Source organism: Photinus pyralis, unplaced genomic scaffold, assembly GCF_008802855.1.
Source record: "Photinus pyralis isolate 1611_PpyrPB1 unplaced genomic scaffold, Ppyr1.3 Ppyr1.4_LG3b, whole genome shotgun sequence".
NCBI lineage: Eukaryota > Metazoa > Arthropoda > Insecta > Coleoptera > Lampyridae > Photinus > Photinus pyralis.
Window position 1 is genome coordinate 12,838,119 of NW_022170510.1, and position 14,457 is coordinate 12,852,575.

At 36.0% G+C, this 14,457-nt stretch overlaps 1 protein-coding gene across 2 annotated transcripts in view; it reads left to right on the plus strand.

Moving 5' to 3' along the window:
* LOC116166624 (DNA-dependent protein kinase catalytic subunit-like) overlaps positions 1–11,170 on the plus strand; it is a 42,375-nt gene extending 31,205 nt beyond the window's left edge. For both annotated transcript variants that reach the window (XM_031481623.1, XM_031481624.1), the window contains exons 9-17: positions 2,830–3,203; positions 3,253–4,316; positions 4,361–4,827; positions 4,874–5,085; positions 5,134–5,399; positions 9,539–9,759; positions 9,807–10,007; positions 10,059–10,339; positions 10,387–11,170. In XM_031481623.1, coding sequence (XP_031337483.1) covers positions 2,830–3,203; positions 3,253–4,316; positions 4,361–4,827; positions 4,874–5,085; positions 5,134–5,399; positions 9,539–9,759; positions 9,807–10,007; positions 10,059–10,339; positions 10,387–11,107 — 3,807 coding nt within the window. In that variant the 3' untranslated portion in view covers positions 11,108–11,170. The remainder of the gene's footprint in view (positions 1–2,829; positions 3,204–3,252; positions 4,317–4,360; positions 4,828–4,873; positions 5,086–5,133; positions 5,400–9,538; positions 9,760–9,806; positions 10,008–10,058; positions 10,340–10,386) is intronic.
* The last annotated feature ends 3,287 nt before the right edge of the window (positions 11,171–14,457 follow it).

Sequence of the window (14,457 nt, forward strand, 5' to 3'; positions counted from 1 at the left end):
TTCGACTGAAGCCCCTTGCAAATTTCTAGCCTGAGATTTTGAAATTTCTGCAGCTCGACATAAATTCACAGCCTTTGCCAAATCAAGATCCTCTACTCGTAACAATCTTTCCTGAATGACCTTGTCGTAAATCCCTAAAACAATTCTGTCCCGGACCATCTCATCACTTAATAATCCAAATTCGCAGGACTTCGATAATTTCTTGATATCAGTTAAGAACTGATCAAACCCTTCTCCTTCTTGCTGCACTCTACTATAAAATTTAAAACGCTCAAACACGATATTTTTCTTGGGACTACAATGGTCATCGAAAGCTTTTAGTACTGCTGGAAATGACACCATGTCAGTTTCGGACAATGTAAAGGTGTTGTATACTTCTACAGCATCTTCACCAATTATATTTAATAGAGTGGCTATTTTTGTTTCATTGTTGACTTATCGGAAGCTTTCAGGTAAATTTCAAAAGTTTGTCTAAATTTACGCCAGTTTTCACTTAAATTTCTCTGTAGTGACAAATTAACTGGAGGTTTGAATTCCATTTCGGCTTTTCTTCTTATAATTAGGTTCAGCTGTTCAACAATACACTTATTCGACGTTTTGGAACCTATACTTCTTGAAAACTTTGCTCAGTTTAATAAACTAACTGCCTCGACTGCGCCATGTTGTATCTTGTTGCGAATAATTACAAGAAATACTTAGAACACATTTTATAATAAATATTACATTTGAAAATCTCTCATGACAGATGCCTACTCTGACATAAATATAACACTAACGGCGAACTAAAGAACTAAGGACAATGAAATATGTAACACTCGGATGGTCTCTAGCGGCGAAAATAAAAAACTAAGGTAATAACCAATCCACCATAGAAATAACATATCTTAACTAAACGGGTTTCCAAAGGAAATACCTAGATGGTTTTCTCCGTCTGTCTGTCCCTCTGTTCCTCTTTTAACTCTATAACGAAATCGCGATGCCAATGGATTTCTACGAGTTCAAGGATCAGTGAATATGAGCCGGATCAAAAGTCCAAAAACGAGCTGTGTGGCAAAAAATTCCCATACTGAAAAGTATAATTGTAATAATATATTTATTGTTGCATAGAATGAAAGGGTATCTACATTTTTGCAAAAAAAACTATATAGCATACACCCTAGCAACATTGCCCATGTTTCGCATATTCCAAATATCCCCCCTTACATTAAACCCATTTTGAACAATAAAATAATTGTAAGCTATCAAGTAATCAATTATAGTACGTTGGGTACATGGTTAGAATGGGGAAAATACTGCACTTTTTGATTGGAATATGCCACTTTCTGTGGTAATAGTTAATATCGAAAGGCAACTTTTGAGATAGGGAGCCACTCGAAAATCCGTGCAGGAAACCAAAATGGTGGCCGTCAAAATGGCGCCATTAGCCGCAATATATTTTTTTTGTATCTCTGCTCCTAATAGTCCGATTTTAATTTTCTTTTTTTTTATTGAAAGCTCTTGTGACGAGGGAACTTTTTTGCTATATAACATTTATCTCTAAAACTTAAGGATTTAGCACAATTTTAAAAAAGTTTTTTTTTACGAATTTGAATCACAAGTAAGCTCTTAATTGTGCAATATCCCGGTGTTTTCGACAAAAAAGGCCATCGTTTAGAAATTCAATCGATTCAACCCCAAAACTCCTTGTATCTACCCTGCAAGTTCGGAAGATTCCAATACGCTATGTTTTTTTTTTTAAAAAATGCGCAATATTTGTTTCATCAGGCACGAGATCAAGCATTATGAAAATTGAAAGGAAAAGCCTCGTCAATTTTTTTCTCTGAAAAACAGAAAATACACTCTGCTTTTAAAGTAATTAAAGAAACACTCAGTATATCAACTTTAACTCTTACTCTCGCTCTTACTTATCCTATTTTATTTAACTAGTTGGTTTAAGCTACGACGAATGTGAAATTTGGAGTGCTTATTTATCAGATCATGGGTTTTTTCGAGGGTTTTATCTCGGGTTTTCTTTAAGAATATTAACGGAATATTATGATTTCCAAGTTTTAGATACCTATTCATATAAGTTGAATCATTTTTATTATACAGGGAATCCTTCTGTAAGCGGATGATAGAGCCTCAATGGTTGGGATTAATGGTAACGGTTTGTTGGTACGAGAAGCCTGAGGGGAAGCCTAAAACGTATTTTTAGGTATATAGGGTGTTCTCGAGGGCAGCCTTAACAAAAGAATTCTTTTTGTAGGTCTTATCGGTTTTTTTTCGTAATGCTAACCGCGAGGCTAACCGTTTTCTGGATATGCTTTTTATACAGGGTGAAAATTTTATCTTCAAAACATTTTTTAAAGAAGCTTTTTCTGGCATCCATAATTATAAAAAGTTTGCTACCAATCCACGTACATTCAATTTGGAGTCAGTAGCATACTTGTGCACGGTCAAAAGGAGCATACTGTTTTTAAATAGCAACCACTATTTTCTTGACGTAGTGAATTATTTGTCGATACAAATTGATACAATAAAACTCGTTTTTCAAATAATTGAATTTTAATATTTCTTTAGCTAATCGACTTCGAAATTATCAACCGATTCATCATCAGACCTTATCCACAATAAAACAACATTAAGGGGGCTATTAATATTAAATCTAAGTGCCTGAAGCTTGCCGTATTTGTTATTTCTCAACAAAAATACTAAGAATACCTGGGCGAACTCCGCCCGTCCAAGAGATATCAAAGGTCACACGTGAAAATTTCGCTTTAGCTAATCGCGCAACTGTATTACCTATTTTTTCTGGTCTGCAAAGTCGTCCATTCATATTTTTCCTTTCAGTGTGATCCAAGTTTAGCAAGACACTTCTACACGTCTCTCTTTACATCGTTAATTACTAAAATAAAGAAAGACCAAGCCGAAAGTGATGAATTTAGTCAAAGCATGAACACGGGCATTAATAATATCTTGAACACTTCGACTCAATTCGCGACAAACACGATTGGTACCTTTTTAGATATCGCTCTCTCCTTCACCGACACCATGCGATTTGATCCGAATATTATTACAACAGTTAGTGAAGAGAGTGGACTATTGTCGCTCGGCAGTCTTTTGCTCGAGGAGTACCTATCGTCAAGTCTCGAGGAGGCGCCTGCATCGAAGAAAAGGAGGGGCGTGGAGAGTCCGCAAACTAATCATTGGGTTAAACTCGCCGAGTATGTATCTCCCATCGGTCACTCTTGTATTTTTGTTTATTTTGTCAAGGTTGTATAAGGAAATGAACGAATGGGATGTGGTGAGCTCGATATTCCTCGAAAAAATGAACTGTAACGAAACTGTGTTACATGCAATCGAAGCTGAATCGATCGGACATTGGAGGGCAGCTCAAGAAGCTTACGCCACAGTGATAAAAGAAGACACGTCTGAGTACAGAAGAGATTTTTACTACGAATCCTATTTTAAAGCATTTGCAGCTTTGGGAGAGTGGGATAGGTTATCTGAAGCCATTACTGATAATGTTTGCGGCACTGAATCTGACAACACGTGGACGTATCTGTGGGATAACGGTTGGAATCAACAAAAGCTGCTGCCTTGGTTTATTACCTCTGAATTACGCAATACACTCAGCGGTAACGGTCAAATTTTTTCGTCGGTCAACACCTACCTGAAAGATCCAGAAAAGTCGTTATACTTGAAATCAAACTTTGGCGAAGAACTAGCTATGTTGTGTCTTTTGCAAAATGACGTCGACACTGCGAAGTATTATCTAAACGACACAATAACCAGTTGGTTGGAAAATTGGTCGACAATAAACCCCTTGTTTGTAAACTTGAGAGCCAATACAATCTCCGGCTTAAAAGGACCAATCGACATTTATCTATTTACTCAGGCTATTACGAGTATAAACATGCGTAACTTCCAGTTTATCATTGACGATCTACTGAAATCATGGGACAATCTGGCACGTGACCCTTTGGACTCCCTCTTGTTAAGTGAGACGCTTACAGTTTATCGTAATCAATTTGTATCGGTCATTGAAGAAAAGCTACTCGCGCTGGCGGATGAAGATGATATCAGGGGCGATTTAATGAAATTAAAGAAGTTTAAATGCAATATACACGTTAATCTTATTGAGCATGCCCTGATGCAGGATAATTATTACATCGCTAGGAAATATGTTAAGCTTATACAAACTGCTAATTTACGAAAACTTGTGGAGGAGACTCAGTGGTCCTTGGCTGTAAGTAAAGTTCTGCTTTATAGATCGAAAACAATTGAAAATAAAGCTGAACGGTTTACTGTCCTGCTAACTTCGTGGACTAAGCTCGGTAAGTGAACCTTTTGTGACCTTGTATTTATGGTAACATTGTAGGCCCAGTTACTGGGGATTTAAGTCCTGAAGATAGTGCACTGTGCTGTGTAGTGAAACGTACTCAGCACGTTTATGATATAACTCAACTAATATACGCATTGTCTCAGACTGATAATGCACTGTTCAACGGTCAACAAGATGCCCTGAGGGCTCTAATGGGAGTCACTGCTGTAGTAAATCCCGAAACGGTGTGGCAATTTGGTGTAGATACGCTGCAAAAAACTTTGGTTGATTGCGAAAATGAAATTAAAAAAATGATGGAGACTGACGATTTAAAAGTGTATAGTCATATGGCAAACTCCTATTTAAAATTGGCGTATTGCACTCAAAATAAAGAGGATGGTGTTGAAACCTTCATTATTTCGACATTACGAGCTATGAAATTGGGGTCTACTGAGGGAAAACAATTGTTTCCCTGCTTATTGAGTAAGGACCTTGCCCAATTCAAAAGCACTTTTCAAGCCGAGGTGACAATTAACTGCTTTGGGAAAGTTGATTTAACTTTTATTTCAGAGCTCTAAAATTCCGACGTGGATGTTCTTGAATTGGATTCCTCAATTGCTTGCCAATTTAGATACTGCTGCTATTTTCGCCATTTCAGATATTATCGTCGAAATAGCCCAGATGTACCCTCAGGCTATAATGTACGCGTACAGACTAAGCAAGGGGAAATACAAACTTCAATCAAACACTATAGGTATCTACGGGAAAAAAATTATTGAAACGTAAGGGCTTACGTTGTCTGAAACGCATCATGTCATTACTTATTGCAGGTTGGACGGTCTCTTATTGTCTAACACACAAGTAGATACGCTATTATACGCGTTTGCGTCTGTTACCTCACCAACAAACGTGCTGGAGTACTACATGAAAAGAATTTGCGCCTCGAATTCGGAGGAACAGTTTAAGGAGAACTATCAGAAATTGATGGATGAGTTGTACCCCCCTAATATTAATTACAAAAGTCCAAAAAGCTTAAAGGGTCCTATATTTAAAAAGATAGCAGAGTACGAACACAAATTAAAAGAAATTATGAAGGGTAAGTGATACAGTGCAATTTGTTGTGATATTTAAAGCAGGTGGGTACAACAAAATACTCTCTAAATCAGGTATGGGCAAGTTACGTTAAAAAAAGCATAAATCTGTACCTCAGAGGTAAGTCCATTTTTCCACAAAAATTGCTTTTTTGTACTAAGTCACATAAGTTTTGTTGTTCTACACGAAATATATGGATTTAGTATTGTTTGATGATAAACAACAGAGTTAGGGAATTTTAAACAGTACTAAGTCGCAGTAACATTGCGAGGTAAACTGTAATAAGTGAACATAGTATCAATAGTTGTATTGTTTTGATGGACTTAGTACATTATAAGGAGTATGTTTCAATTTTTTTAGTGCATTTTTAGAATAAAAAAAATGTGCAATTGTTTGCGTTTTGTCCGTCTGTCCGCCCGTCCGTCCGCACCCACTTCTGCTGTTTCGAACTACTTCTAGAGTCCAGGAATTTTTGCAGTAGGTAGCCATATACCTTGGAGGTGTTCCAAATGGCCATCAAATTTCGCTGTGTTAAAGCCCCCCCCACCAATTATTTCCTGAGATGGGAGAGGAGCTGGCTTTATCCTTCATAGTGTCCTAATGAAAGGTCTCAACGAAAGGAATTAATTTCTGTCAACCATAGTCCTCCTCCTCGACTTCTTATCATGTTCGGATATATTCTCTTATATCTCCAGGACAGATTATCGGAAGAGGGGACTCACAAAGGGCGATTGGAACATCTGCAAGAAATATATCCATTGGTGTCGTCAAAACAAGAGCGAATATCTCGAAAACGGTTTGTCGGAGGAACGTACTCTCATAGGCAAAATCTGCAGAATGGAATCTCGGAGGATTTTGAATGTATGCCAGGCGGTCTTTAAATGTTTGTGTGTAAAGAGCTTCCTCCCCTTATAACCCAACCATTTACTAAGCTATATCGGTTAAACAAAAATGTGCTTTATCTGCACAAGGGTTGTGCACAATTTATACTTGTTTATTTATTATTTTTATAATATCCCATTTTTCAATTTAAGTGGCTTATTAAAAATCTGCTTTAATCCTCAAAAAATTTATACTTGTTTCTTATCGTTTATGGAGGAAATTTTCTACAACAACGAAGAGGATGAATAGTTGAACAGTATTGATATATTTTTTAATTTCAATAAAATTATTGAATTATAAGTTGTTTATCAAATAAATAGATTTTTTTTCTAATCTGAGTTGTGATTTCATACAGGAAAAAAATTCTCCACGCCCTGTACATAGTTTAATATTTAATAGTTTCGTATAGTATGCATTAACAGGCATTTACAGTTGTCATTATTATCTAATAATATATAAACCATAACAAAAAGTCTAACATAACACAATAAATAATAGTTAGTATAAAATATAAATTACAAACGATATAATTATAAAACAAACAACACGTCTTAAACTTTCAAATTCCAATTCCCAACTGCACTCAAATATTCCTCGTAACTATAAAAAGCATTTGCCAAAAAGAATGTTTTAACTTTCTTTTTAAACCATTTTAGACTTAAGTGCCTAATACAGAACGGAATACTGTTGAAAAGTGTTTGGGCCTGATAAATTGCCCCATTTTGTGAGGTAGTTAAACGACAGTAGTTTTTTTTAATATTGTCCTTCTGGCGAGTATTATAGGAATGTACTTCGGAATGAAAATTGTACATTGACATGTTAGCCTTTGCATAAAGAACTGATTCCAAAATATATACACAGGGTAATGTTAGAATATTCAGTTCTACAAATTTGTTACAGTAATCGTCCCGATGTCCTAAACTAGTCAAGGTTCTTATGCATTTACGTTGGAGCCTGAAAACGGATTTCCATGACGCACAATGTCCCCAGGCTAAAATAGCGTAAGTGAGTTTGCTGTGTACCAAAGCAAAGTAGGCATTTTTTCGTACTGCAAAAGATGACATGTCCTTTAATCTTCTTAATAAATATAATGATTTGCTGACTTGTCTGCATAAATTTTCACAATGCGTATTAAAATTGAGACGCCGATCAATTACACACCCCAGAAAAGAGCCACTAGTGCGACCAGAAACATTGATTGCATTCTGTTTACGTAATGAGTAACAAATAATTGACGTTTTATCAGAATTCAACTTCCAAGTTATGAATTGCACACCAGCGTTCGAGAGCTTTAATATCCAATTCGATATTAGCATAGGGTATATTCGACTCCTTACTGCTGCAAGTGAGCGTAACATCGTCCGCGTACAATATACAACGAGTAGATGGTGATAAAACAGATGACATGTCGTTTATATACATTAGAAATAATAAAGGACCAAGTGTTGACCCTTGGGGTACGCCAAGTGTAACAGGTATTGCTTCCGAAATTCTAGAGTTGTATAACACACATTGCTTCCTGCCTTTTAAGTATGACTGGATTAATGCGCAACTTAGGTTGCTAAAATTATATACACGCTTTAGTTTGTTAACCAAGATGTCGTGTGACATACAGTCAAAGACTTTTGATAAATCAATGAAAGCAGAGACCGTGTGTAGACCCATTTTAAAGTTTTCTAGAGTGTCATTAACAAATTTGATAATTGCGTTGGAAGTGGATTTACCTTTCTGGAATCCAAATTGGTTAGGGTACAATAACAGGTTTGTTTCTAAGAAGGTTATTATCTGTCCATACAAAATTTTTTCAACGACCTTTGAGAAAACTGGTAGAATTGAAATGGGTCTGTAATTACTTATGTTTTCTATATCGCCTTTTTTATGAAGCGATATAACCAACGCCGTTTTCATATCATTAGGAAAAACTCCAGTTTCGATAATACTAGTTATTATAGTGGTCAGAGGTTTAACTAAGAAACTGATGTTGCCTTTTATTAATTTAGTATTTAATCCATGAACGTCCTTGGCGTTACTAGTTTTTAAATTGTAAAGTGTATCACGAACAACAATGGAGGAAACCGTTTTAAATTTAAACACCTCAATCGATGTAGGGATAAAGTTAGGTTCAACAGTTTCCTGAGGTTGACAACGGATGTGCGAGAAGGTACTTGAGAAGGAGGTAAAATAGGTGTTAAAATCTTCAGCGGATATATGTTGACAATTTATCGTCGCTTCAGATTTTCTTTGTGAGTTTATAACATGCCACATTGCTTTTATGCATTTTGATGAGTTACTAATGTACTGATCACAAGCTTCAATTTTAGCTCGTTTAATTTCTGTTTGATACTTTTTGTAAATAGATTTTTTTGTTTCCAACAGTTCAGGAAATCCATATTTGTCATGCAGCTGTACATAATGGAACATGCTTGCTTCCCTTTTTAGAGCAGAAATGTATTAAAATTGGTTTACACATAACAATAATAAGTCCATCATTTGAAACAGTTCATAAGAAGTAAACAGTCCCGTCAAAGAGTATGTTACTCTTTGGTCCCGTAAAACAAAAATTTTTGATAAAATTTCAAAAATTCGGTTTTCTGTAAACTTTTGAATTTTGTGACTTAGTATACTTTACCTCTAAGGTACAGAAATGAAAATTTGGATACAAGCTATTATGGGGATTTATTATCCACATTTGGTAAATTTTGTATGCAAAATCGTGGCAATTATCAGGAGTACTTATTGTTTTTTTAAAAAATCATTTTTACGAAAGAAAGTCAAGACCAAAAAGAAATAGTGGCCCGTGGCGCATATTTTATTTTGGTCCCTTGGAAAAAAAGGTTGCCCATTCCTGCTCAAAAATACTACTACGCAATAGTGCATTTACTACACAGAATCCAGGCTCATCTCCTGAGCTGCTTGAAGTAAAAGTCTTAGGACGAGGCTGCTTTTCTTCTCTCCCACCATCTCATTTTAAATCTGCACATCTATCGCGAGGCTTTTTTACACTTGTATGTCTTTTTCACATTTTGGTTACGCCCTCTTTATATTTTCTTCACTTTGACGGTTTTTTTTTATTATGTCCGGCTCATTGTGTCCACCCTTCACAACCAGGTTCACAGCCTGTTCCTCTCAATAAAGGACCCTGTTGCTTTACCCTCTCCAGATAATTGAGTATAATTTGAGAATAACAACCAAGATAATTAAATTTGCACTGTAGTCCTATGCTCCTTTTGTGTGTAGGTGATACAAAGCATTTCTTTTTAGGAAAATTTGATTTAAAACGAAACTGTGAAAAATTAAGCGGCATGGTACAAGTGTTAAAAGGCATAAAGTACACTAGCGTCATACTTAAGGATTACTGCCCTTGGCTGGAACACTTCCAAAGTACAGAGTTGCGGGAAAATCTGGAAATACCCGGACAGTACTTGGGTAATAAGCGACCTCTGCCACAGTACCATACAAAGATAATGGGATTTGCACCTTCAGTATGTTTGCTCGTATCTGACGATAAATTTAATCATTAACTCTACAGGTATTGGTGCTGAATTCGCTGAGAAGACCCATCAGGATTACAATTTTAGGCAACGATGCAAAAGAGTATAATTACTTGGTTAAGTTTGGAGAGGACTTGAGACAGGATCAAAGAATAGAGCAAGTGTTTAATTTGATGAATACTATTCTTTCGCATAACATTGCCTGTAACCAGCGACAAATGCGCATAGAAACTTATCAGGTACGGTGCAATTTCGTCTAGAACTAGGAGAATTGCCGATGTTGCTTTCAGGTTATCCCCCTCACTAGCGCACTTGGTATAATTGAATGGTTAGATGACACCAAAGAATTGAAAGAATTCATTGTGGAGGCTTTGGCTAATCAAGCAGAACAAGTTGCTTACAATAGCGCTCTCAGTAGTTACCACAAATGGATTGAAAAGGCAACACCAAAGAGCAACAAGAACATGGCACCTCCAGATTATTACGGTAGAGCGTGTATGAATTACGCACGAGGTAAAACCATTACCAATTATCTGGAATTGGTCAGTCGCGTACCGGCAGATATTCTCAGGTAACGAACAAATGACAACTGTAAGCAACTGATTATGATTTTATCAGGAGGGCGTTCACAATAATTAGTGTTGACTCTGCAAACTTTTTTGCTTTACGTCATCAGTTTACTGTCAGCTATGCTGTACTCTGCACCGCCCAATGGTTACTGGGAATAGGAGACCGTCACTTGTCAAATACTATGATCTCTCTACAAACCGGGGCAGCGATAGGAGTAGATTTTGGTTGCGCGTTCGGTTTCGGTACACAAATATTACCAATACCCGAACTTGTACCTCTACGCCTCACACCTCATATAGTAAACTTATTCCAACCCTTTAACGAGCACGGCTTACTGCAAGAAACAATGATACACTGCATGCGCGCGTTTAGGAAAAGCTCCGATATACTTTTATCTACGATGAATGTGTTTATAATGGAACCGACAATCGATTGGCTGGACGCCGCACGTCGTTCGGAAGAGACTAGTGGGCATAAACTGAAACAGTCCTTGTATTCGAAGCAAAAAATGGAACACGCTCGAAGTAAATTGGAAGGAGGAGTGAATCCAGTAAGCGTAACTATTGAAGAACTAAGAAGTGGGCATAGCCACAATCCATCTTATCTGGAAGAGTATATTAAAGTTGTGGAAGGCGTGCCATCCGAAAACTTTCGAGCTGGGAAAAGTGGGAAATTGTCGGAGGAAGATCAAGTGAAATGTTTAATAGATCAAGCTACCGATCAAAATTTACTGGGAAGAATGTATGAAGGTTGGCACGCTTGGGTGTAAAGTGTGATAAGATTGTATTATTTTTTTACTGGTATTATTAAATAATGTAAATAATCAAATCAATTTTGTCATGTGTTGATTTCAATTTCCAAATGTTTTCTGCAGGAATTATTCATCTTGTGATCCCATCGAATTGGTTCATTTGATTCTTAAATCTGACCTTCGTGAAATAACGTATGGTGATTTATTTTTAGTGAATTTTGTATCGGAAAAAGAGGGTCCGGTCCAAGAACCACAAAAGCAGACTACAATAAATACTAAACACCTTTGAACTTTGATGTTAACGGTCTTTTGAGCTCAGAAGGGCGCTTTTCTGTCTTGTCTGTAACAGAAAAAACAAACAAGCAATAATTTTACAGAAGTATACGACTACATAAATCCCTTAACAGGTAGACAAAGGAAAAATATGGCCTGTATTCTTTACAAAAATCGAAGTACTCTCCAAAGAGACTCGCTTGAAAGTAATCCGGAAAATGTTACAGCCCTAAATTACCGCACGATTATTATCATCATTCTAGAACATATCTGAGTATGCCGTGTAATTGAAGACCCCAAGCAAACTGCGTCCCAAATTGTGCGGAGATGCCTACATGCGAATGAATGTACAACGACACATCCGAGGGCAATGTGAGCCTTTTTCTTTTATTCGGATTGCTTCTTTTGTTTTGTGCATCTTTTTAATAATAATAATAACAATAATAATGCCTTTATTAAATTGGCGATAGAAGAAACACGGGACTCACGCATTTTCCCTTTGAGATCTTGACGCACTTTCCGTCAAGTATGCGAAAATTGTTTAACAATATTTTAAAAGAGTATCTAAAGACCGAATGTCCTAAATTCGCGGCGCGTTTACATTCTTTTCAGCTGCTCTTTCTTTAAAAAAAATTCTGCAATTGTTTCTCTTAGAACACTGTAAGTACGTTGAAAACACCTGTTTTTGTCCGATCACCGAAGTTAAGTGGTCAGTATTTGCACGGGAGTGATGTCATGTTTGTCTATTGATTTTAGATTTTATTTACAAGACAACATATAATTGATAATCGTAATTCTTAATTAGAATTAATTTATACATATGCATTTAAAATTTGAACAAAATCCGTCCAGCCGTTATCTCGGAAAATTGTCAACGTACACACATACATACATACAGACGGGAAAAAAATATGCTTGAAAAGCTGCTTAAAATAATAATATTGAATCAGTAGCACTTTGCTTCCCTTAGAAATTAGCCAGCAAACATAATGAAGGATGTACATACAGTGACATAAATTTAGAAGTAAACCTAGGAATTTCCTATGTCTATTTTAAATGACAAAAACTCTTCTTCAAGACGCCTAATTTTATGCAACACAATTTTCTTAAAACAAAATGAAGATTTTGCTTGTTTTATCTATTAATTAATTGGAATATCGTTGCTTTGGCTTCCGTATTTTTATTTTCGTTCGTGTGCGATGTATTCAATTGAAGAAAAAGTTAATATTGTCAATTGATATAGAGCCGGTAATAGTTTAAGGAGCGTGGGATCACTTTAAAATTAATATTAATACTTATTATTTAAATGCGATCCACATAAGACACTGTAAACAACCCTGAGTTTTAACGGAGGATATGAAACTGAACGTGTTAATTTTTCTGGAAGAGAATCCCATAAGAAACATAAGGGAAATAGTGACCATCATCAAAAAGCATAATATTTACTGTCGTTTTTAAATGACAATTCAAAATGCCTGCGCATGTTATTTCAGTTGCATAAAATTAGACGACTTTCAGAAGATGTTTGCCATTTAAAAGTAGACATAGGAAATCCCTTTGTCTGCTTCTAAATGAATTGCACTGTTTACCGTACATTAAATTGTTTTCGTTAGTTCTTTGCTTTTAACCCTTAACTGACTTCAGTTGGGCTTTATGGGGAGTTCGAAATCGTTCTCAGTTTTAAACATTTCCAATGTTGCTTGTTTTGTCCTTCCTACAATTTGATTAAAACAAGTAGGTAGGTAACTTTGCTGGTAACGTTGTCGTTCTTATAAACGATGAGCACATTCCTCGCAGCAATTTATACCAGAGGGCATTACATTACCTACCATTAGGCATGTAATAGAGCGCGTTAGAGAAACCGCAAAGTAATTCACCAGTTGAAGTGCAACTTAGTGATTTAGTTTCAGTTTTGCCTGATGCACGTTTTCTACCTACTTATGTCTAATTTCGCAGCATATTTGAGAAACTTGCAAATTGCGATAATAAAGTGAATTAGGCAATCCACTATGAGCTCTAGTACCTCCACTAATTCAACCCTGAATCGACTATAAAATAAGAATTTGATCACTAACAGGGAAAACTGCGAGGAAATGGATACTTATACATTGCTTTTATTTTCGGTTTACCTTACCGACATAAATTATTTACAAAAGTTGTTTTCTCTGCAAGGATTCTCGCCATTCTTTAATTACATACGAAAACAGTCAAGAAAACGTTTTATTAGATACATCGCACAGTAATCTTATTCTGTAACTACCTCTTTTTTTTTCAATGTACACAATCGATGATCGATATAGAATTCTACCTGACAGGAAATGAGGCACAGCTTTCCAATATATACATTCAATTATAGCGGTATAGGTACGTTTGTCTTATGTAAATAACGAGGTAAAAGGCTGTAAATAATAGTATCACTTACCTACTCTTGGAAAATTACACATCCATTATACATATGTATTGAACAGTTATTTCAATTTTAAATTATTAATTGTACAATTTAGTTTTCCACAATTTGTTTTATTGTTACTCGGATATAAACTACCCTACAGGATCGTGATTTTTGTTATCAAGTCGTCGGTCGTAGAGTTTTTTCTTCCTAGGATTATGATTTTTGACATCAGACCTTTGGGTACCAATTTTTACATAACACGTCATTTATTGGAACGGAATAGTTATAACCTATAAATAGGAGCTTTCCGACCTTATGGGGGTTGTTTATGAGGCGTAAGGTGTGAAAATACACCGAATGCTCTTTTGTTCCCCCAATTCCACTCGAAACTTTTAGCATCTTGATATCCACACTAAAAACCAGGTGCCGAATTCTTGACAGAAAAACTTCCTAGCCCAAAAATGCCTATAATATACATATCCAAAATTTGAACAAAATCCGTCGAGCCGTTACCTTTCGCTAACGGACGTACGTACATACAGACTGAAAAAATTTTATTCTTTAAAAGTTTCTTAAAATGATCTAAAATGTCGGCATTTGATGAAATTTTAGCACGGCGCGGCGGCCTAATGAGGTTAATAACCATAAATCAGTCAAATTAAATTAAACTGTCTGATTTATTGGCGGAATTAATTTAATTCAC